Source organism: Mauremys mutica, chromosome 6, assembly GCF_020497125.1.
Source record: "Mauremys mutica isolate MM-2020 ecotype Southern chromosome 6, ASM2049712v1, whole genome shotgun sequence".
In the NCBI taxonomy this organism is placed as follows: domain Eukaryota; kingdom Metazoa; phylum Chordata; order Testudines; family Geoemydidae; genus Mauremys; species Mauremys mutica.
Genome location: NC_059077.1, coordinates 5,169,354 through 5,192,166, shown reverse-complemented (window position 1 = coordinate 5,192,166; position 22,813 = coordinate 5,169,354). Strand labels below are relative to the sequence as shown.

Sequence of the window (22,813 nt, the reverse complement as noted above, 5' to 3'; positions counted from 1 at the left end):
ATAGACTAACAGACGTATTGCAGCATGAACTTTCGTGGGTGACATCCGACGAAGTGGGCATTCACCCACAAAAGCTCATGCTGCAATACGTCTGTTAGTCTATAAGGTGCCACAGGATTCTTTGCTGTGTGCATAGTGTGTATGTGTATATGTAACTAAAAAGGATATGCTAACTGCTGTATTCTCAATAAATGCGGCGTGTTGCCTTCTCCCCATAAAAAAAAAAAAATCTAGTGTACTTTGTATGAGCATAACAAAATGAGTCGGCGAATCGCACAAGACAGAGGTGGAAGAGCCCCATTGGACCATCTCCCTGACAAAGGAAGAGCTGTTCCATATAGTATTGCTTACTGGTGCACTGTTTTGTCTTGCGAATGTCTCGCATGACTGAATTTTCACTCCTTTCTTTGGAAGATTGCTCCACAGACTCTGTAGGGAGACAGACCATTGTTCTGCAATTTCTAGGAGGGTGTTGCAAACGGTGGAGAATAAAGAGTATATCAAGTGACTAATGCATATCCTCTTAGCTGAAGTTCACCTCAGAGAGAATGTGGGAGAAATATTGGAACTATATATGGGCGAGTATGTGTACATGCATACACGCACCCATCGGCACATCTGCCTGTATACTACGAGTCATGGACTTGTTTTGCAACGTGACAACAGAGAATTTCGTAAAGCTACTTGCCAGATTCACCAGTCAGAGAGGCCTTTATTCAGAACAAACATTTCCTTTCTTCTAGAGGGAAGGGTCCACAGATTCCATCATATCCAGGACAAAAACCTTCTTCATCCCCAGAAGTCTATTTTTTTCCTCCTCTCATAATGTCTGAGCATATATATTTGCCCACCATTGCTTTAAAGCAGAAATAAAAGTTGCTTTGCAGTAGGACATGTTCAGATTAAAATTTCTGAATTTCACTATATTCAATAACTGTTAGTTAATCCTTAGAGAATTCAGTGCATGGAAGCATCTCAAACCTACCAGGATCTTCAAAGGGCTGGCCACTCCTATCCTTCCCTGAGAGTTCTGGTTCTGCCACTTGGCAAACCATTACAGGAGAAGACGCACTGTCCGGGGTCTGTGGACCTGCCCACCAGATGAAAGGTTTTTCCTTTTTCTTCTGTACACAGAAGATCCACAGACCCCTTACACTGGGCTGTCCAGGAGCAGTCTGCAGTCAGGGAGGGTTTGATATAACAAAACTCTATGCAGTTGAGTAAACAGACTTTTAATCTGTGGAACCACAGCATGCAGAATCCTTTGCTCAAATACTGCTTTTGAGAAGCTTGTAATACTTTGTAAACTTATGCACGCTACAAAGAGAGTCCACAAAATCTTTCAGTCCAGGAGGTAGCCACTGAGGAGCTCTGAGTTTCTGGCCTTGTAAACTTCTGTTTTGCACCATTGTATCCACCTGGACATGAATGAATGGAATAAAACAATGACCTTTCACCAACAGATGGAATAAAAGAAAAGGAGTCAATGATTTTCTGAACTCTTCTGTATCTTTGATGTAGATCTTCAACTCTCTCCTAACATCCAGGGTTTGCCAAAGGTTTTCAGTAGGATGTGGACAGAAAGAGGGGAAGGACTCTTGTGACCTCTGGAATACTGAATTTACCTTGGACATGAAAGCTGCATTGCTTCTTAAAACTTTGTCTTGATGGAAGATGCAGCACTGTGATTCTACTGATGAGATTCCCAGTTCTGAAACTCTTCTTGCAGAAGTGAGAGCTGAGTGCTACGAGGAAAACCACTTTTAAGGAAATAAGGACATTTATCACAGAGGTTCAAAGGGTTCTTAGTAAGCCATTTAGCACCAAGTTTAGGTACCAAGGGGGAATCCTGCAAACTGGAGTAGGGTTGACACGAGACGCTGCTCTAAAAAATCTGGCTGGGACATGATCCTGTGTTTTCCTGTTGGCAGAATTACCTCTGCCCTCTGCTTTGTAGCCTCTGAACTGCGTTGGGGAGCACTGCAAATTGTGGAAAGGCAGACAGCAGCAGCCCTTCCAGCCACGGAAAGTGTGCATCCATGGCGACAGGTCAGTGAACCCTTCACCTGGGGCAGAAAGTGCATTGAATTGGGAAGCAAATGGGTGACCGAGGGCTCTGAGTATTGAGTCAAAGATCTCTGGGTGAAGACTCCACTTCTCTGGCTCTCTCCTCTGTCTGCTCAACCACTCTGCCCTGGTGTTTAACTCTCCTCTTATGCCAAGAGCTCAAAAAGGGACAGAGGGTTCTTCTCTGCCCATGAACATAGCAGGTTGGTTTCTCGTAACATGGCTGTGGATCTGGTGCCTCCTTGTTTGCTGACAAAAGCTACTGTAGCTGTGCTTGGACATAGTTAGAACATCTCTATTGCTCAACTTTGCGGCTAGTGCTTTCAGTGATAGCTAACTGTGCTGAGCTCAAGCCAGTTAATACTACGTCAAAGCTCCTTCTCCATCCATGCCATTGTATGAATCTGTTCTTTGAATGAGCTCCCGACATCGACTGGAGAGAACTGCAGTGACCGCTCCGAAATCTTGGGGACCTAGGAGTCTCTTGACTTCCAGACACCAGGAGAGGGATTTCCCCAAAGAGCCTACTCCCTGGATAAGCAGAAGAGGCTTCAAAGTCCCTCCTTAAGAAGGGGGTCCATCTTCCCATCCATCTGGTCTTTGAGGAGGAAAATCACCCTCAGCTGGGATCACCATGTCTTGTACTAGGGATGGATCTATGAACATTATTGTGCCTCTGGGCCAGTCTACATCGCCAGGAAACTGGTGTCACACCTGCTAGTCGCATTCTGCACCATGATCTTCCATGCAAAGCTGGGAGCCATTCACACGCCCTTCCCAAACCAGAGTGCTTCTCGCACAGCAGCTGACGAGACAGGGTTGCATGCCCACAAAGCATCTGCTGCCCAGACTGAATGCTGCTAAAGCTGCTGCCACATGCCCACTGGGTGGCTGACACAGGTGAGGTGACAAGGGCTTTGCCAGCGTGCACTGGTGAAACATGCTGCACTGTTGTTCTCTGTTTATCCACAGAGCAGGCTTCCCCTCGCTAACGTGCCTGAAACCAACCCTGGAGAGACCATCCTCCACGAGCGAATAAGAACTTCAGTTCCCATGGCTGGTTCAATCCTTAGTTTCCCTGCTGAGACTACTAAGGAGACAATTAGTGCCAGCTGCAGTGGTTTCCACGTTGTGGACACCTGCGGCATCCAGACTCATGTCACATAGGCTGCCCAACAGCCATCATGTGCAGCATCACCTAGATGTGGACACAGCCATTCCCCCGTACTCCTCTTTTCTATCAGGCACTCGAAGAGAGCTCTCTGCAATGATCCCACTGTTCCAGCACTCGCCACGGCCAGGTCAGGGGGCCAGAAACATTAAATTAACTGAGCCACGAAGACATGGTTAGGGCCATCATTTGCACTGGGATTGCGAGGTCCTTACGCAGGGCTCCAGGTGCTATCTGCTATGGCAATTCTTTCACCAGCTGACATCCTCACTCCCGTGGAATAGAGATGCAGTCACTATATGCAGAAGATGGAGAGATTCCAGTATCCAATTCCTGCAGTGAAAACAATCTGCACACAAGATACTCACACAGAGCAGCTGAGCACATGTGCACACCCACCCCGAGGCCCGCAGCCACGCTTACCCTCAGCTCCTGGAGGTAGCACTGTACTGGATCATAACCCACCACTGGGAAAGCGAGGGTCTTGACCATAGCATCACTCTTCAGCATTCCCCGGCTGAACGACTTCGCCGGTCGGTCCACGCCCTCCAGGTGCCTGGGGATCTGCTTGGCATTCAGGTGGATAAGGATGTCATAGAAATCCAGCGGTGGGCGGAAGACCATCTGCAGAAGCGAAGGAGAGTGAGTCAGGGGTAACACTGCTTGCAATATGCAGGATACAGTATAGGAGCTGTGGATCTCATGCCCAGGTATCCCGGAGGAGGGAACGATACCCCACCAAGTTCCCAGCATCATTAACTCTTCAATGTCCCATTCCGGGCCAGTATCTGTTTCAGTATCTTTGCTGAAAGGGCTTTTTAATCAACCCAAGTGGTTACAGTTAGGGATGCAAATAGCGTTTAAAAAAAAGTAACTGTTGAAACTATTAAAATTGTTTAACCATTAAGGAATTCACACCAGAGGTGGGGAACTAGGAGTGCGGTTGGGAGGGGGGTTTGCTGCAGCATCCCCATGTTTGACGTGGGGCTCCCCGCCAGCCCCATGTGTGCCCCGGGTCCTGGCTGCCAGGAGTCCTGGGTGTAGGGCCCGCAGCCGAGTTCAAACATTAACACATTGCCAATGAAACTGAGGCGTATCAGTTACCCGATGAACATTTTACATCCCTAGTTAGAGTAGAGGCCCGGGAGTGGGATCTAGTGACTGGAGCAGGGAGGAGGAGTCAGGACTTCTGGGCCCAACTCGCAGCCCAGCCACTGACTTGCTAAAAGACCACGGACAAGTCAACAAGGGTAAGTCTGTGTCAGCCGACTCGGGCTCAGGCTGCAGGGCTGTTTCACTGCTGTGTAGCCAAGCCGAGCTCTGGGACCTTCTCACCTCGCAGGGTCCTGGAGCCCAAGACCCAGCCCTGAAGCCTACACTGCAATGAAATCGCCCCATGAGCCCGAGTCGGCATGGGCCAGCAGCGAGCGTTTAGTTGTTGTGTAGACACACCCTTAAATCTCTTCTTGCCTTGGCTTCCCCATCTGGGTAGTAGAGTTAAATTGTATCTACCCCATAAAGCATTTTGACAGCCTCAGAATGAAAGATCCTAAGAGCCACAGATTATGGTTACAACACCTGGATCAGCGGCAAGATAGTAACTCTGTGCATGTCACTGCAAACGATGAATCAGAGTCACATTACAGGGGGGAACAGAGCAGCCCTCACTAATGGGTGCAACCGGGGCCGGGAAAACCCTCCAGCAGAGTCAAGCAACATGTGGATACACTGATGGAAGGATTTAAATCCAGTGTCTCAAACAGCATGGGAAGCTAAGTCAGGGTCTCTCTCAGTGTAGGGCAGCCACTGCGCTACTTGCTCAGGACATGTCTGTGGGAGTCATGACAGATTAAAGGGAGAGGGAATAGAAAGGACGTTAGATTATTCGTCAGCAGGCCAGGGAAGAAACCCCAGCATCCTAAATGCATTCATTTCTGGTGGGCTGCGTGCTGCCGCCTCCTCTCTGAAAAGGGAACCAGAGCTTTGTGCCAAGTTCAAACAGAAGGAGCAGTAAACAACTGAAAAACAGGATTCCCGGAGCCATGTTCAGTGTCGCCTCCCTGCTCTCATCAGCCTGGGATTTTCTCCCTGCTGCAAGGTCACTTGAAGCCAGCCACGATGATGGGAATAAAATGCACTGCCTAGCTGCTCTCGTGCAGTCTGAACCCACCCACAGTTTGCGAAGAGCCAGTCGCAATCTGGTCACGCCAGATGATCGGGGCAGGGGAGAGGGCGGCTGCTTTCCACACCAATCTGGGCTCCCAGGCCTGCTGAGAGACCAGGCCACTGTGTTCTGGCCCAGCAGTGGGGAGGGGCCAGCTGCGCTCTGCTTCTCACTCCCCTGCCCACTGAAGCCCCAGACCCTCAGGCAGCCCTGGCCAGAAGACCTGACAGTAGCCTTCTTAGGGACCAAGCATATCGTCTCCCATCCTGGCTAGGAGGCGGGTGGACCCCACGGGGCTTCCTTTGTGTGTGAGAGGAGGGTAAGGCCCAGGAGACAGAAAAGTGATTGGGAGAGGGACAATGTCAGGGACCCTCAGGGGTGCAGTAAGGAGGCACCCAAAGATCACGGAGGTCAAGGGTGACATTGGCTAGGGAGACAGAGAGGATGTAGGGTGGCGTGGACTCCCAGCATCAACAGGCTCCCTGCAGAGGGCATGTGGAGCTGAACTAAATTGAAGGGAATCTCTAGGGCTATGTAACACAATGAGACGTCCCCCACCCTCACAACCCCCTAGCCACTGTGCCTGGGGACGTGGGGATTCCATCTCCGGCCTTCCACCGCCCCAGTGCTGCAGCCGGTCCCTCAGAGGACAGCTGAGTCTTCAACCACGCACAGGCGGAGGAGGAGATGGGTTTATGATTAACAGAGCAGAGCGATGGCTGGACAGATAAATATTTGGACAGAGAGGAGATGTGGGGATTTGGCCGCCGCTGCGTTAAAATGGAAAAAGCAACTCATCTGTGGAATAAATGATGTCGCCAGCCACTGCCCCATCAGCACAGGAACACACGGGTTGGGGAACGCCGCTCAGGAAGGCGTGGAGGCTGGTCAGCAGCCAGGCTTTGGGGAGGGTAACAATCAGACAGCCCAGAATTCTTAGTGTGTCTGTGGCCTAGCTGGCAGGGCCAGGCTAAAGAGTTATTCAGATTGAGCCTCCCTCCGGCCCTGCGAGAAGCTGCCGCAGAGCATCTGCCAAGGTCCCTTTGCAGGTGGAGGGCCTCCGGGCCTTTGGCTTGCTCCATTTGGCCTGCTCTGCCCTTAGGGAGAAGGAAGGTAAGAGAGAAAGAGCTTGGCGGGTGGTCCTGTCTCGAGAACAGGGCCCTGGGAAGATTTCGGATTCTGCAGGAGAAGAGATTTGATGGGCAGGAGATTTTGTTCAGTGCTACCTCCCAAAGGAGCCCGAACAGCTAGGATGCTAATGGAGAAAAGCAGGGGTCCCGCTGCCCTGGCACAGTCCAAGGCAGAGTTCTGCTCAGCCTCACGGACCAGTCTGAACCGCAGCCCCAAGTGTCTCAAAAACATGAGAACGGTCAGGGTGCAGCACGGCCTGGTTACGGCAGCCACTCCCTGCTCCGCATTCCATCCTTTCTGATTCAACTGAGGAGGGTGCAGCTCGCAGCTGCATTTTACAAGGCGTTTTTCCTCCACGGCCCTGGAAACCGTGTCCGCTGATCTCCCCAGAGAACGTTACAGCTCCGAGGGTAGACGAGCAAGCGTCCCCCATGCTGCCCTGCTAAGGTGCCTCAGGGCTGGAGGAACCACCTCTAAGACAGAGAGGCGAGTTCCATTTTCATAGCCCATTAGATCCTCAACTTTCCTGTTGAAACTGTCAATGAAGGACCCAACTAATGCCAAGCCCCCTGGCTGGGGCATGGTGATGTTAACGCCCAGCCACAGGGAACTCAGTCCCACCAGCTCCTTTCACTAGCCACAGCTTCGGTTACCTCTCTGCTCTGTCCTCAAACACGCAGCTGAAGTTTTGGTCTGAGAGTCATATCAACCACACAGAGCTAATTTTCAGGTACTGACAGACCCCTCCAAGCCACTGTCCAAAGTAAAGGAAGCTAATTTAGGCCAGTCTACACACAAAGTTGCACCGGTTTAACACTGTACAACATCACACTTTTAGTTGAAACAGCTTCAACTCTGGTTGGAAGCCAAGCCATTAGCCTGATGAAACGGATTAGCTGCACTCTGGCTCTGCCTTTTGGTATGGCTGCCCTGTTCAGTAATGGAGAAGCCAAGCAACAGGAAGTTTGCAACTATAGTAGCCAGTTCTGCTAATCTCTTTGTGGATGAATAGTCCTTTTGATCCACCCAGAAGACCACATCATCCATCCACGATCTTCTCTTTTTCTGCCTCATGTTCCTCTGCCATTAACTTTCCTTCCAGTGCCGATAAATATGCATCACCCACTGAACCTCTTAAAAATGTGCCCTGCAAATCAAATCTCTCTTTCCATAAGATCTCTAACTAGCATTTCCTGATTTCCAACCATCTCCAATACTTTTTCCTTGGTTGTACAGTCTATCCATGATATTTTCAGAATTTTTCTATAACACCATAATTCAAAGGATTGTATCTTCTTTATTCTTGATTGTTTGAATGTCCATGTTTCACAGTCATAATTTAACACAGACCAAAAGTAAATTTAAGAGTCAGACTTCAGATTTCTCTTTCATCAGATGTTTATTCTTCCAGGATGTCTCTTTTTCTCTTGTTATGCTTGTGCTAACTGCAGTATCCAATCTTCCATCTTCTGTAATAATGGTTCCTAAGTAGTAATAGTTTCTCACTTGCTGTACGGTTGTGTCATTCACTGGAACATTGCATGTTTTCCCAGGATCCTTGCATATCCCCATAGTTTGTCTTGTTTAGAATTCTTTGAGGGGGTCAATAAGCATGTGGACAAGGTGGAATCCAGTGGATAGAGTGTATTTAGATTTTCAGAATGCCTTCGACAAGGTCCCTCTCAAAAGCTAGTAAGCAAAGTAAGCTGTCATGGGATAAGAGGAAAGCTGTCATGGGATAAAAGGAAAGGTCCTTTCATGGATTGAGAACTGGTTAAAGGACAGGGAACAAAGGGTAGGAATTAATGGTAAATTCTCAGAATGGAGAGGGGTAACTAGTGGTGTTCCCCAAGGGTCAGTCCTAGGACCAATCCTATTCAATTTATTCATAAATGATCTGGAGAAAGGGGTAATCAGTGAGGTGGCAAAGTTTGCAGATGATACTAAACTGCTCAAGATAGTTAAGACCAAAGCAGATTGTGAAGAACTTCAAAAAGATCTCACAAAACTAAGTGATTGGGCAACAAAATGGCAAATGAAATTTAATGTGGATAAATGTAAAGTAATGCACATTGGAAAAAATAACCCCAACTATACATACAACATGATGGGGGCTAATTTAGCTACAACGAGTCAGGAAAAAGATCTTGGAGTTATCGTGGATAGTTCTCTGAAGATGTCCACGCAGTGTGCAGAGGCGGTCAAAAAAGCAAACAGGATGTTAGGAATCATTAAAAAGGGGATAGAGAATAAGACTGAGAATATATTATTGCCCTTATATAAATCCATGGTACGCCCACATCTCGAATACTGTGTACAGATGTGGTCTCCTCACCTCAAAAAAGATATTCTAGCACTAGAAAAGGTTCAGAAAAGAGCAACTAAAATGATTAGGGGTTTAGAGAAGGTCCCATATGAGGAAAGATTAAAGAGGCTAGGACTCTTCAGTTTGGAAAAGAGAAGACTAAGGGGGGACATGATAGAGGTATATAAAATCATGAGTGATGTTGAGAAAGTGGATAAGGAAAAGTTATTTACTTATTCACATAATATAAGAACTAGGGGTCACCAAATGAAATTAATAGGCAGCAGGTTTAAAACAAATAAAAGGAAGTTCTTCTTCACGCAGCGCACAGTCAACTTGTGGAACTCCTTACCTGAGGAGGTTGTGAAGGCTAGGACTATAACAATGTTTAAAAGGGGACTGGATAAATTCATGGTGGCTAAGTCCATAAATGGCTATTAGCCAGGATGGGTAAGGAATGGTGTCCCTAGCCTCTGTTCGTCAGAGGATGGAGATGGATGGCAGGAGAGAGATCACTTGATCGTTGCCTGTTAGGTCCACTCTCTCTGGGGCACCTGGCATTGGCCACTGTCGGTAGACAGATACTGGGCTAGATGGACCTTTGGTCTGACCCGGTATGGCCTTTCTTATGTTCTTATGTTCTTATGATCATGGATTAGTAACTGGTTAAAAGATAGGAAACAAAGGGTAGGAATAAATGGTCAGTTTTCAGAATGGAGAGAGGTAAATAGTGGTGTCTCCCAGGGGTCTGTACTTGGCCCACTCCTATTCAACTTATTCATAAATGATCTGGAAAAAGGGATAAACAGGGAGGTGGCAAAATTTGCAGATGATACAAAACTACTCAAGATCGTTAAGTCCCAGGCAGACTGCAAAGCGCTACAAAAGGATCTCACAAAACTGGGTGAGTGGGCAACAAAATAGAAGATGAAATTCAATGTTGATAAATGCAAAGTATTTGGAAAACATAATCCCAACTATACATATAAAATGGTGTCTAAATTAGCTGTTACCACTCAAGAAAGAGATCTTGGAGTTGTTGTGGATAGTTCTCTGAAAACATCCACTCAATGCACAGTGGCAGTCAAAAAAGCGAACAAAATGTTGGGAATCATTAAGAAAGGGATAGATAATAAGACAGAAAATATCATATTGCCTCTATATAAATCCATGGTACTGCCACATCTTGAATACTGCATGCAAATGTGGTCACTCCATCTCAAAAAAAGATATATTGGAATTGGAAAAGGTTCAGAAAAGGGCAACAAAAATTATTCAGGGTATGGAGCATCTGCCATATGAGGGGAGATTAATAAGACTGGGAATTTTCATCTTGGAAGAAAGACGACTAAGGGGGGATATGATAGAGGTCTATAAAATCATGACCGTTGTAGAGAAAGTAAATAAGGAAGTGTTATTTACTCCTCATAACACAAGAACTAAAGGGTCACCCGATTAAATTAATAGGCATCAGGTTTTAGAGAAACAAAAGGAAGTATTTATTCACACAATGCACAGTCAATCTGTGGAACTCCTTGACAGAGGATGTTGTGAAGGCCAAGACTTTAACAGGGGTCAAAAAAGAACTAGATAAATTCATGGAGATTAGGTCCATCAGTGGATATTAGCCGGGATGGGCAGGGATGGTGTCCCTAGCCTCAGTTTGACAGAAGCTGGGAATGGGCGACAGGGGATGGATCACTTGATGATTCCCTGTTTTATTCATTCCCTCTGGGGCACCTGGCATTGGCCACTGTCAGTAGACAGGATACTGGGCTGGATGGACCTTTGGTCTGACCCAGTATGGCCCTTCTTCTGTTGTCCATACTCAACTCTAGACCAGTGGTTCTCAACCAGGGGTCCAAGGCCCCCTGGGGGGCCGTGAGCAGGTTTCAGGGGGGCCACCAAGCAGGGCCAGCATTAGATCTCTGGGGCCCAGGGCAGAGAGCCGAAGCCCTGCAGCATGGGGCTGACGCCCGGGCCCTGAGATCTGCCACCCGAGGCTGAAGCCGAAGCCTGAACAATATAGCTCTGCAGGGGCCACTGTGGCATGAGGCACCAGGCAACTGCCCTGCTTGCTACCCTTAACGCCAGCCCTGGCTTTTACATGCAGAAAACCAGTTACTGTGACACAGGTGGCCCATGGAGTTTTTATAGCATGTTGGAGAGGGCCTCAGAAAGAAAAAAGATTGAGAACCCCTGCTCTAGACTATACTCCCCTGCTATATTCATTTATGATCTCCACTAACTTCATTGGATGTTCTGAATCCCCAACAGCACTGTGTCAATCTGCATAGAAAATGTTAACAACCCATTTTCCATTCATCTTAATGCCCTTTCCTGTTTCTCAATTAATTTAATAAAACAGTCACTATAAATGTTGACTAAAGTTGGTGACATTATACAGCCTTCTCTCAATCTCCATTAGACCTTCTGACTCCAGTATCACTGTTTTATCACTCAGCATTCATTTCCATCAATCCCTACAGCTCTTAATAGCCTGAGCTATTTGTAGGGACAGATTCTGTCAAATGCTTTTTGGAACTCAATGGAACACAAGTAAACTGGCTTCCCCATTTCAGCTGATCTTGCTAAGATGAGCTTCAAGTTCATAATGGTGTTTATCGTGTCCTTTCCATGTTTGAAGCTGTGTTGTTCACTGACGATCACTCTTTCTTTGTATTCAGTCTTGAACAATTCACAGGAGTATCTTCGAGGCCTGTGATACCATGCTGATTGTTCTGTAGTCTTTACAGTCCATAGCATTGTTCTTTTGGGGGATGTGGATACACAATGAGGTTGTAAAATCTTCTGGAAGTTTTCCCCATCTCAAACATCTTTCATAACCTCTGGCAGGGCTTTCAAACTTTCATCGCTTATGGTTTTTAATAATTCAGCCAATATTACATCACATACTAGTGTTTTTCCATTCTGAAGTATTTTACTGCTTCCATGATTTCTTTACCCATTACTGGTGGACTTGGTTGATTATACTTTCAGGCCTATCACCACCACATAATACCCTGATATATTCTCACCATCTATCGATCTTATCTTTAGGGTCTGTCAAACATTGTCCGTTTATGTCCTTAAGGATCATATTGATCACCTTTCTTTTGTAATTAAAGGCTCTTATCTTCTGATGCATCTTACTTTATCTTCATCCAATTGTTCAATTTCTTTGCATTTCTCATTCAGCCATTCAAACTTTGCTAATCTGCATTTATCCTTTATCATTGTATTAAATCTTTGGTATTCTTTTTCTGTTGTCGATCCTTGTGCTTCTACCTTCCCTCTTTCGACCATCAGAGCAATAATTTAATCTGTTATCCATGTTTTTTTTATTAGCCAGTAACTTCTTCCCAACATGTTTATTTGCACCTTCTTTTATAGCACCTTCCAGATATCCCCCGTCATTTGGTGCTTGGCTCTGCTGAGCCGCAAACATTGCTTAATGGGGGTCATTTTGCTCAAGTCTTTGCACCACGGATATACTTATTCCCAGCATCAGAAAGAATTTAACAACATAAGGAAGGCTGTACTGGGTCAGACCAAAGGTCCATCTAGCCCAGTATCCTCTCTACCGACAGTGGCCAATGCCAGGTGCCCCTGAGGGAGTGAACCTAACAGGTAATGATCAAGTGATCTCTCTCCTGCCATCCATTTCCACCCTCTGACAAACAGAGGCTAGGGACACCATTCCTTACCCATCCTGGCTAACAGCCATTAATGGACTTAACCTCCATGAATTTATCCAGTTCTCTTTTAAACACTGTTATAGCCCTGGCCTTCACAACCTCCTCAGGTAAGGAGTTCCACAAGTTGACTGTGCGCTGCATGAAGAAGAACTTCCTTTTATTTGTTTTAAACCTGCTGCCCATTAATTTCATTTGGTGGCCCCTAGTTCTTGTATTATGGGAATAAGTAAATAACTTTTCCTTATCTACTTTCTCCACATCACTCATGATTTTATATACCTCTATCATATCCCCCCTTAGTCTCCTCTTTTCCAAGCTGAAAAGTCCTGGCCTCTTTAATCTCTCCTCATATGGAACCCATTCCGAACCCCTAATCATTTTAGTTGCCCTTCTCTGAACCTTTTCTATGCCACTGATATAGTGAAAAGAAAGCTGAACTGGCAGCTAGATAAAGATTGACTAAATAAGACTATATATTAGAAGGAAGCTGCCACTTCCAACCGGCCCCAAAAGAGTCCTTATTAAAATGAGTTTTCACAATGCCAAAGACCAACAGAAACGTTTCTTTTCTTTTCTTTTTTTTTGTTTAGTTTAACAACTAAAGCGTCAGGGAATGGATCACTTGATAATTACCTGCTCTGTTCATTCCCTCTGGGGCACGTGGCACTGGCCACTGTCGGAAGACAGGGTATTGGGCTAGATGGGCCCTTGGTCTGACCCAGTAGGGCCATTCTTATGTTCTTAACAAACAGAGTATTTTAAAAAATAATATATATATTCCTCTTGCAGTGTTTTCAACCCAAACATAACAGCACTGAACGAGACCCCAAAAGGAAAGTTAACTAGAAACTTATTAAACACAAAAGTGAAACGAACTAGTCTATTTTCATTGCCCAAGCTGAGAGAAATGGAAAACGTAAGCTACTAATGTCAAAAATACATTTGACTCAGCGTTAATATCCTAAGATGTTACTTCTAACATTGGCAGAAGATATCATTTTCCTGGGTTTTTATTTTCCTTTAATACACAGATTGAGATTTTCAAAGCCGTCTCAGGGCTTCAGACATTTCTTCAACTGATATTTATGGTGAGTTTCTCTACATTCCCTAACTTACTTTTGAAAAATCTCAGCTGTGAGTTTTAATCTGGCTGAGGCCTGTTAAGCAAAAACAGGGGGGTTCAAAATATATGCCCCCATTCCTACTCTCTCTGTACCCATGAACGGTGCAGGCATTTCCCGCAATGGAAGTTAACATTTTATTGATCATTCATCACACTGAAACTGCTGGGAAATGAATGGCGGTACCAGCATTGCAGAGTCTGGGAAAGACACAGACTTTCAGAGTTGCTGTTAGCTCCGTTCTAATGGCAGCTGCTCAATTTCTTCATTTTAAAACTAATACACTTCCCAGCACCTCTGGAAGTCCGGATTTCATATCCCGGCTTGATTTGCTAGGCACTGCCAACCCACCCAAGAATATAAACCAGGTCAGCGCAGGTGTATCATGACAGATTTGTGGGGTCGGGAATTTGTTTTTTCTCTAGCTACTATGAAAAATTTCTCTGCTCTCAAGTCTTTGTAGTTCCTGCCTGTTGACCTTCACAGGTCGATATGGCCCATTGGTTAGAGCCGAGAATTGAAGGGTTCAGCTCTGCCAATGACCCACTGGGCGGGTGAGTGCATCTTTCTGTGCCTCTGTTTAACTACCTGTAAAAGGGGACAAAAACCTCTTTCAGGTTTTGAAAAAAGACTTCATTCCTGTTTGCACGTTGCTCTGTTATTATTCATTACAATCTACGTAAGCAAGACAGACAAAGAGCAGGAGGGGAAACAGCGTCACACAGAGGGGAAGTGTCTTGCTCAGCGTCACACAGAAGGGAAGTGACAGAGCTGGTGTCACGAACATCTCCCCAGTGCCCAGAATGAACGAGTGACATGCCAAAAGCATCACTTAACTGTTCAAGAGTTGCTGAATAAGACACGGTGATGACATCTCTGTGGTGACGGCAGCACAGCCTCCCCCTCTCTATCCTTATCCCCCCCCTTCCAACCACTTTTATGGTCTTAATACAAATGGTTTGCCCTGCCTCCTCGCTAGCCCACGTGTGGGGCTTGTCCTGACTCCTGTCAGTACAAGGCGCCATCACAAGCCTCTCTCAGGGAACCAGCCGCAGAAGCAGGGGCTGGAGCAGATCTGGCCTGGAGCTAGGGGCAGCCAAGGAGAGTCAGGATGGCAGGGAGCCTACACGGAGGAAACAGGCTAGAGGGGGGAGCGGTTACATGAGAGAAAAGCAGGTGAGGAAGCAGAGAGGGGGCAAGGCAATGGCTGTTGCTTTGTCTCAGCTGGAGTCCCTCTTGGTAGGGCCCTAGGTCCACGCCTATATAGCCCAGCATGTCAGAGCTGGGTGCGTCCCTTGGGCAGCCATTCTGGAAACCACACCACTTTCAGACACAGATTTATGAGTTCTGAAAAAGCTCGGCCCTCGTGCCAGGCCTGAGGAGCTCAGGATCCACACATCCCTACCCCGCACGCTGCTCTCGGCAGTGCCAGAGTCCCACCCTGGAAAGACAAGGCAAGCTTCACGCGCAGTGCCCGTGCCCATGCCCACCTCCTTTCCCACGATGCCTTTTCTTTCCAGCTGAGTAATTTAAAATAAAAGCCAGCCCAAGCCAGAGGCAACCTCCTCATGAAAACAAAACAGCAGCCAACAAAGGTGGCTCCTGAGAGTTATTCTAGGCAGCTTTCCACCACGCTCGACAAGGAGAGACGTGAAGACACACGAAGAACCAAACTTCCCCGTGAGAGGGGCCCAGGCTGCACAAATACCCAACAGCGGCTGTCAATCCCTGACCCGGTGGAATGCAAGGCCTCGCCCAAGCTGCCGGGAGCCCTGCCAAGGGCTGGCTCCATGGAACACCTCCACCTGCCTCTGCAGCAACACGGGCCGATGGAGTAACACAACCAGCCGTTGGAGGGAGGGGGGAATAAGGGGTGTGTGCACAAGGGGATTACAGATGGAGCACTAGTGATAGCTGGACAGCAGCTGCCCGAGCTTTCCCACATAAACATCAGTGCGAGTCGCTCATGATTTTCTGAAGTTTCCACTGCTCAGGGTGGAGCATCCCAGGCTTGGCTTCTGCCCCACGGAAAATCTTGTGTGTGTGTGTGTGTGGATGCAACAATTTCAACAAGCATTCTCGAGCCATTCCTCGTGGGCAAAGAGGATTACAAATTCCCCAGCGTTAAAAAAAAAAAAAAAAAAAAAGAGAGTGGTTTTTATTCCCTTTTAATTCTCACCCCCACCAGCTCTAACATTGAAGTAGATGAGGAGCACAAAGACAAACCGTGGGAGGGAGACGGACAGCCCTCACGCAGAAGGCCCTTCCGTGATCCAGCAAAGGCTGGCTCCGACCTGGCAGTCCAGTAAGTGTCTCCGCACCTTCAGCCATTTTCCCCCCCTACACTCCCTCTCCTCTCCCCTCCCCACCCCCGCCCAAACCGACAAGGAAGTTAAGTGTAAACCTAAAAAAAAAAAAAATTTAAAAGCAGCCTCTAAGTTTGGGCATCTCCACAGGCCCAATTTCAGAGGTTCTGAGCATTACACCTTCAACAAGAGCCATCGGTGCTCAGAACCTCGGAAATACCTGGCCTTGTACGTCTCAAGTTGGGCACCCAAAATGAAAGTGCCCCAAATTAGCAGACCCCTTGAAAAATGCACAGTGTCCACAAAACACCAGGGACTGAGGTAGGAAACATATAAGAGTCGGAAATTCACAGACATTGATGCCACAAGTTAACATAACCCCATACAAAGTCCATGGGATCACAGATGCCCCCTTGCGCGCACACAAACCTGGCAGTCCTTACGAGCAGTGAAGTCAGAAATAACTGGGATACACTTATGTACAGCTTGAGAGCACAGACAATAAGAAATCAACACACATGCTCCAGGCTGCTGTTGTCACAAGAACTAATTCCCATGCTTTACATCTCCATTCTGCTGTGTTATTAGCATTATTATATTGCACTTAAAGTCTCTTTCCCTCGCGGTTTCCTATTCACTGCAGAAGTAGGCTGCCAGCTCCCACGCTGCCATTTAGATGAGTAAGAGGAGCAGGCAGGAACAAACAAAAGCCACCGTTTGCGAGAGAATCCTTGAAACGGCACGCTGTCCCTGACCTGGTTCAAAAAACAAAATTTAAATTAAAGCTTTACCACAGCTTATTAAAACCCAAGATCAACTTGCACGCAGGAAGAGGATTCCCCAAGCCTCACATGGCGGCTACAATAACGCAGTCTAGAAAAACAAGCGACATGTGTTATTCTTATGTAAAATGAAGCCCCAATCCCGCAATCAGATCCACGCAGACACCTGTGGCTATGTAATGCTTTTTGCCTCCCAGTGAGGCTCAGTTCACAGACTCTGGCCCGAAGTCCCTGACCACCATGGGCATCCTCAGCCACAGAAGAATCATTTATTTTTGCTTTCAGATTTAAAAAGCTTGGTGTCTATGGTCTACCAATGCAAGTTTGCCCAAACAGACCCGTAGAGCCCAACCCTACAAGGTGTTCAGGGCCATTAATTACTCCTTGTTTGGACTGCAGTAGTGCACAGAGGTTCCATCTCGGATCAAGCTAGGAGCTGTATAAACACTTAGTAGCAGATAGACACTCCCTGGGCTGAAAAGCTGACAATGCAAAGTGACAGGACGGGCGAAGTGCTGGAGGGAGAAAGAAAGTGCTGCCGTCCTCATTTTACTGAGCCCAGCTAGAGATTAAGGCCCAGGTTTTTAAAGCTGTTCAGGCGCTGCGGCACTTAATGCGATGCTGATTTTAACGACACCTAAGTAACTGTACAAAGCTGGGCCCAAGGCCACCCAGGATGTCTGTGGCAGAGCTGGAAATTGAACCCAGATTTCCAGAACGCCAATCTACTGTCTTAACCACAAGGCCAGTCTTCCTCTTAAGCCCTGCTAGCTTCAATGAGAGCTGGGGGTGCTCAGCATCTCCTAGCACCAGGCCCTGGAAGCTTGTGCTCCAGCAGGCACACAACATTAAAGAGGAAAAAAACAGAAAATGTTTGGGGCCAGATCTTGCTCACAGGCACAGGCTCAGATTTTCAGAGGTCCTCCGGGATTGCTCCACTCGGGGCTGCAACACCAACAAACCGAAGTCCCACTGAATCCCCGTGACAATGCCAATTTTGAAAAGGAGACTTGGGGCTTGCAAGAATTAAGAATCTGGGCCTATTCTTAGCGCTGTGACCAGTCTCGTCAGAAGTCATTAAAGGCTGCTCATGATCAGACGCCCAATATCTTCCTCCTCAATAAACAACTTGCAGGCTCAATTAACATTCTCCCTTTACGCCACGGTATCCAAAATGCAGGTAATTCTACAGGGTAAAGCTCTAGATAAAGCACTGGCAACCAACAAATTAACTTCCTTTGAAAACAAGAATTCAAGGAATAAGCAGCAACTAATGGGGCTTCCCCACAAGGGGCTGCTCCGAGACGGGAGGTTTAAAAACAGACCTGCTCTGGAAATGGAAAGTAGGGAGAGGGGACCAAACGAGAACTCACGGCGTCAGTAAAGGACTGCAGGATAAAGGGAAGGGCAGCCAAGGGAGCATCATGTGTTTAATGCTAATCCAAGCAGGCTCTGATGTGGAATAAACCAGAGGGTTTAGACGTACCTCAGCGGAAAGAGGTGCTGGGGAGAAAACAAGTGCGGATAAATGATGGAGAGAATGGAATTAACAATTCAAGTTGGTGAAGACACTGAACCACATTTTCGATCTATGCCAAGGAACAAAAGGACGTCGCTAACACAAGCGGGGAGTCCTTATAAAAATAGCGCCTGTTCTCCAGGACATTCCAGATGGGTGCACCCATGTGCCTGCACAGACCCCACTGACTTCAACAGGGATCTCGCCACACAGGGAAACCAGCAGGATTGGGGCCACAGTTCTTCACAGTGAGTAGATAAGAGGATCTGAGCCAATCAGTGACGTGCACTCTAAGAGAACGAGCGAACAAACGTATTGCACCACGGACGGTGATATTTGAGGAGACAAGGAACTATGGGACGGTAGCAGCATAAAAACAGAAAAAAAAAAAGAGAGACAGAACAGATCTTCAGGAGAGAGAAAGTGCGACTGGCTATTACTATCACCTAGGTCTAATCTGCTCTCAGCAACTGTTCAATTTCTTAGCACAGACAAGACTTTAATATCACTGTTAACTAATTTTGCTGTTGATCGTTTTGGCAGAAACAGACAGCTCCTCTGGGCTTGTAGGAGGAGTTCAGGACTGTGGGCCGAGCTTAGGGCAGAGTCTCGCGGCTTCCAACACGTACATGGGTACAACCCAACGCTCAGATCTCCCTTCAGCTGTACTGATCTCAATCTGTACCTACAGCATGGTGCGTTGTACTCCAGTCTTACAGGCTAAGCAGGGTCCAGCGAGACAGGAACCTGTTTAGGTAGGGTAACCATGCGTCCCGTTTTGGCTGGGACAGTCCCTATTTTAAGCCCTGCCCTGGCCGTCCTGACTTTTTTGACAAAAGTAGGCACTTTACTCTTGGCAAGAGTAAACGGGACAAATGCCCACTTTGTCAAAGAAGTGGTTTGCAGAGGAACATGGGAGGGGGTGGTGACGGTGGTGCCAGCTCCGCGCAGAGCTCAGGTGTGGGGTAGGCAGGGCTCCAGCGAGCAGCAACACCAGCCTCCTGCAGGGAGGGGGGCTCAGGCGAGTGCCTCAAGCCAGCCCTTTGTGGGAGTAGGGGGAGAGGAGGACTCGGACCCATGGGGGGCAGGGGAGGCTCAGGGTAACCCCACGCAGTGGCCTGTTTTCCCTTTGGGAAATATGGTTAGTCTATGTTTAGGAACATTTGATTTCTGCAGGAAGCGACACTGGCCATTGAGCGAGGGGTGCTCCTCTTGCCAAGTCATTCCCAGACAAATGCCCAAGCCTGGTTTTAGGGGGTGCTATTTTTCTGCTGACAGGTTAAACCGGAGATCCTTTTGCAAGAGTCCGCGCATGAGCCCCAAAGTCCGGGCCACATTGTCACTCCGGTCATTACATTCTGCCTCCCAGAATTCCACTTGCTCTTTCAGTTAGAGGCACCGTCCTTCCCTTCCCGTTCTGAACAGCAGCGTAACGTTGCTGTGCCTGAACGTTAAACTGCTGCCACGATGCACCCAAGAGGTGGTTTTATTTCAGTGGTGGAGGAAGCAATTCTGTACTTCCCCTGCCTACCACACAGGAATGCTGGTGGCTTAATCCTCACCTGAGGCACTTCAGACTCCTCCGAGCAATATTAAGCACCTCAAACACATCAGGGAACAGCTACAGAAGATCATTACTGACCCCACATGGCTCTGGCCTAACATGAAGAGTTTTTCATTTACGGAACAGCTGTACGGTACATGTAATCGTCCTCACTTTCCCAAATGCTTGTCTCGGAAGAGGATCAGCCGCCTGAAGCAAGCGCACCCTCTTCTGGGCTCTTTGGAGAAAAGCCACTTCCACAGCTGTTAGTTTTCAAAATGCAGACCCCCGCTCCATGATGCTAAGTAACTCAGACTGCAGCATAATGAGGAGGAGGAAGGCGGGGGAGAGTGAGCTAAGAGGCTACCATTTGGCACTGATTGCACTGAAAAGAGGCCCAGCACCTCTACGGTGAAACCTCTACAGAGCTCCACAGGGATCAGACTTGGCTCTCTTTTCTCTCAACAATATCTACCCTTGTCTTGGGTTTAACAGCAGGTGGAAATTTTTCAACCCAGACAGATTTTCATACAAAAATGGACTTTTTCCCAATTTTTTGGCTAAACGTTGACGACAACCTTTTTAGGGGTTTTCCTCCCTTCTGCCCACAAAACATCACATCACTCGATGAAATGAGCAGGAAACAAAAGTTTAAAACTAACAGAAGGAAGTACTCCTTCACACAAAAAGCACAGTCAACCTGTGGAACTTGTTGCCAGGGGTGTTCATGGTCCATTACGGGCTATTAGCCAAGATGGTTGGGGTGCAACCCCAGGCTCTGAGTCTCCCTAAACTGCTGACTGCCAGAAGCTGGGATGACAGTGGATGGATCACTCGATAAATTGCCCTGTTCTGTTCATTCCCTCTGGGGCACCTGGCATTGGCCACTGTCAGAAGACAGGAGATTGGGCTAGATGGACCATTGGTCTGATGCAGTATGGCCGTTCCTATAAAGCACAGGGCGGGGGTTCTCGAACTGTGGATCACAACCCTGTTTTAATGGAGTCGCCATGGCTGGTGTTAGACTTGCTGGGGCCAGGGCCAAAGCCCGAGCTCCACCGCCCAGCGTCAAAGCTGAAGCCCGAGGGCTAAATCCCTGAGCAGCAAGGCTCAGGCTTCGGCTTCAGCCCTGGGCAGCGGGGCTCAGGTTACAGGCCCCCTGCCTGGGGCTGAAGCCCTTGGGATTCAGCCCCTCTGCCTGGGGTGGGAGGGCTCGGGTGGCTCAGGCTTTGGTCCCGTCCCCCCGCCACTCTGGGGTCGTGCAGAAATTTTAGTTGTCAGCAGGGAGTCGTGGTGCAATGAAGTTTGAGAACTGCTGGCAGAGGGAAAGGATCTGGGCAGTAACCCAGCTGCAGAAACAGCCAGCGGCCGCTGACCCCTGCGCAGCCCCTCCAGGGCACGGGGAAGGCTCAGGCGTTCGCTATGGAATTACCTTCACATCCTGGCTCCCAAGCGGGTCCGTGAGCTGCGCCTCCAACGCCCGCAGCGATTCCAGCGCCAGCACGAGAAGGCGCTGCAGGATCTGAGGAGGGGCAGAGAGTTGGAAGGTAGAACCAAGGAGGACCCAGACATCACACAGCCCCTGCACTGCGATAGGGACACCTCGCTAGCTGCGGGGGCCGGTGCCCGGCTCCAATGGGGGCAGGGAAGACACTGTCCTCAGCCGTACAACAGTGCTACAGCGAGGGGCACGAGGAAGGGAGGGACAAGGGCACAGGTTCTGGGGACACTGCTCAGGTGCAGGGAGTAAACAGAGCCTGCACAATACCTGCCTCCTGGGGAGCGGCACCTCTGCAGCAGGCCCAGCAAAGAGGCACATCTGGAATAACCCTGACAGAGAAGGGGGATGGGAACCTGAGCACTCCAGTGCAGGGAGAGCAGAAGTTACCCCTGTCTGGTTGCAGGCAGGCACCCCAGTGTAGCAGGAACGGCTGGGCAGGATGATGCCTGGCTCACCTGCGCAGAAGGCCGTTCTTTGGTCCACACTGAGCTCCGCTTGTCTCTGGGGGTGGCGATGAACATGACGGGGAGGTGAGGCCGGGCAGCCACAAACTCGTTCCTGATCTCGGTGTAATCTGCATCTGGGGAACAAACCCAAAAGCAACATCCAAAACCCTGTCCATCAGCCCTGCCTGGGCGCCCGCCACGTCCCCCTTCGCCCCAGCAGCCCTGCCCAGCACACGCAGCATGGGAAGCCACCGCTCTGTGCTCTCACCATAGGAACACAGGACTGGCGGGGACCTCCAAGGTCACAGAATCCAGTCTAGTGCTATCACGGGCAACCCAGTTCCATAATCCCCTGGACAAATTTACCAAGCTTCATTTTAAAGCTAGGTTCCAGAACCTCCCTCCTCTGTTGGGTAGGAACCTTCTTCTCATTTCCAGTCTAAATTTACTCAAAGGCAGTTTATCCCCCTTTGCGACTTGGCCAACATTGTCCTTTAGCTGACACAGCTCATCTCCTACCCTGGAGTTTTCCCTCCCTGATGTATTTACAGAGGCCCCATGGCCTTAGTTTTGCTGAGCTAAATAAGCCAAGCTCCTTCAACCTCCTCTTGTAAGACCAGGCCCTTCATCTTTCTTGAACGTGGGTCTTCAGAACGGGTCACCAAACACAAGGCTGAGCAGGGAACAGTCTGGGATGCGGAGCTGGGAACAGTCTGGGACGCGGGCAGCAGCCTAATCTGCATTTTCTGATGCTCTTAAGCTGGTCAAAGCCAACAGCTGAAGTGGGGAAGCAGAGTGAGGAGATTGTGGTGGTATACAGAGCAGCACCAATTAAATATAAAGTCCACAAGCCAGGCCAAGATGCTTCCACTGACATGACCCCAGGATCACTCGCAGCCTGTCTGAGGTCAGGGATATGTACAGCATTAACACACACTAGCGCTGAAATCTCCAGTACCCCTGACCCCACAGTCAGTGTCTGATGCCAGCTGAAATAGTTTAAGAAATATAACAGCCTCAGCCAGCACTCTGTGCCGATGACTGGGGGTGCCACTGGCT

At 48.3% G+C, this 22,813-nt stretch overlaps 1 protein-coding gene across 3 annotated transcripts in view; it reads right to left on the bottom strand.

The window, feature by feature from the left end:
• The window catches only part of NOL6 (nucleolar protein 6), a 72,873-nt gene that overhangs the window by 10,585 nt on the left and 39,475 nt on the right, over nt 1–22,813 (bottom strand). For all 3 annotated transcript variants that reach the window (XM_045021984.1, XM_045021983.1, XM_045021982.1), the window contains exons 22-24: nt 21,764–21,888; nt 21,240–21,329; nt 3,662–3,862 (exon numbers count right to left, since the gene is read on the bottom strand). In XM_045021984.1, coding sequence (XP_044877919.1) covers nt 3,662–3,862; nt 21,240–21,329; nt 21,764–21,888 — 416 coding nt within the window. The remainder of the gene's footprint in view (nt 1–3,661; nt 3,863–21,239; nt 21,330–21,763; nt 21,889–22,813) is intronic.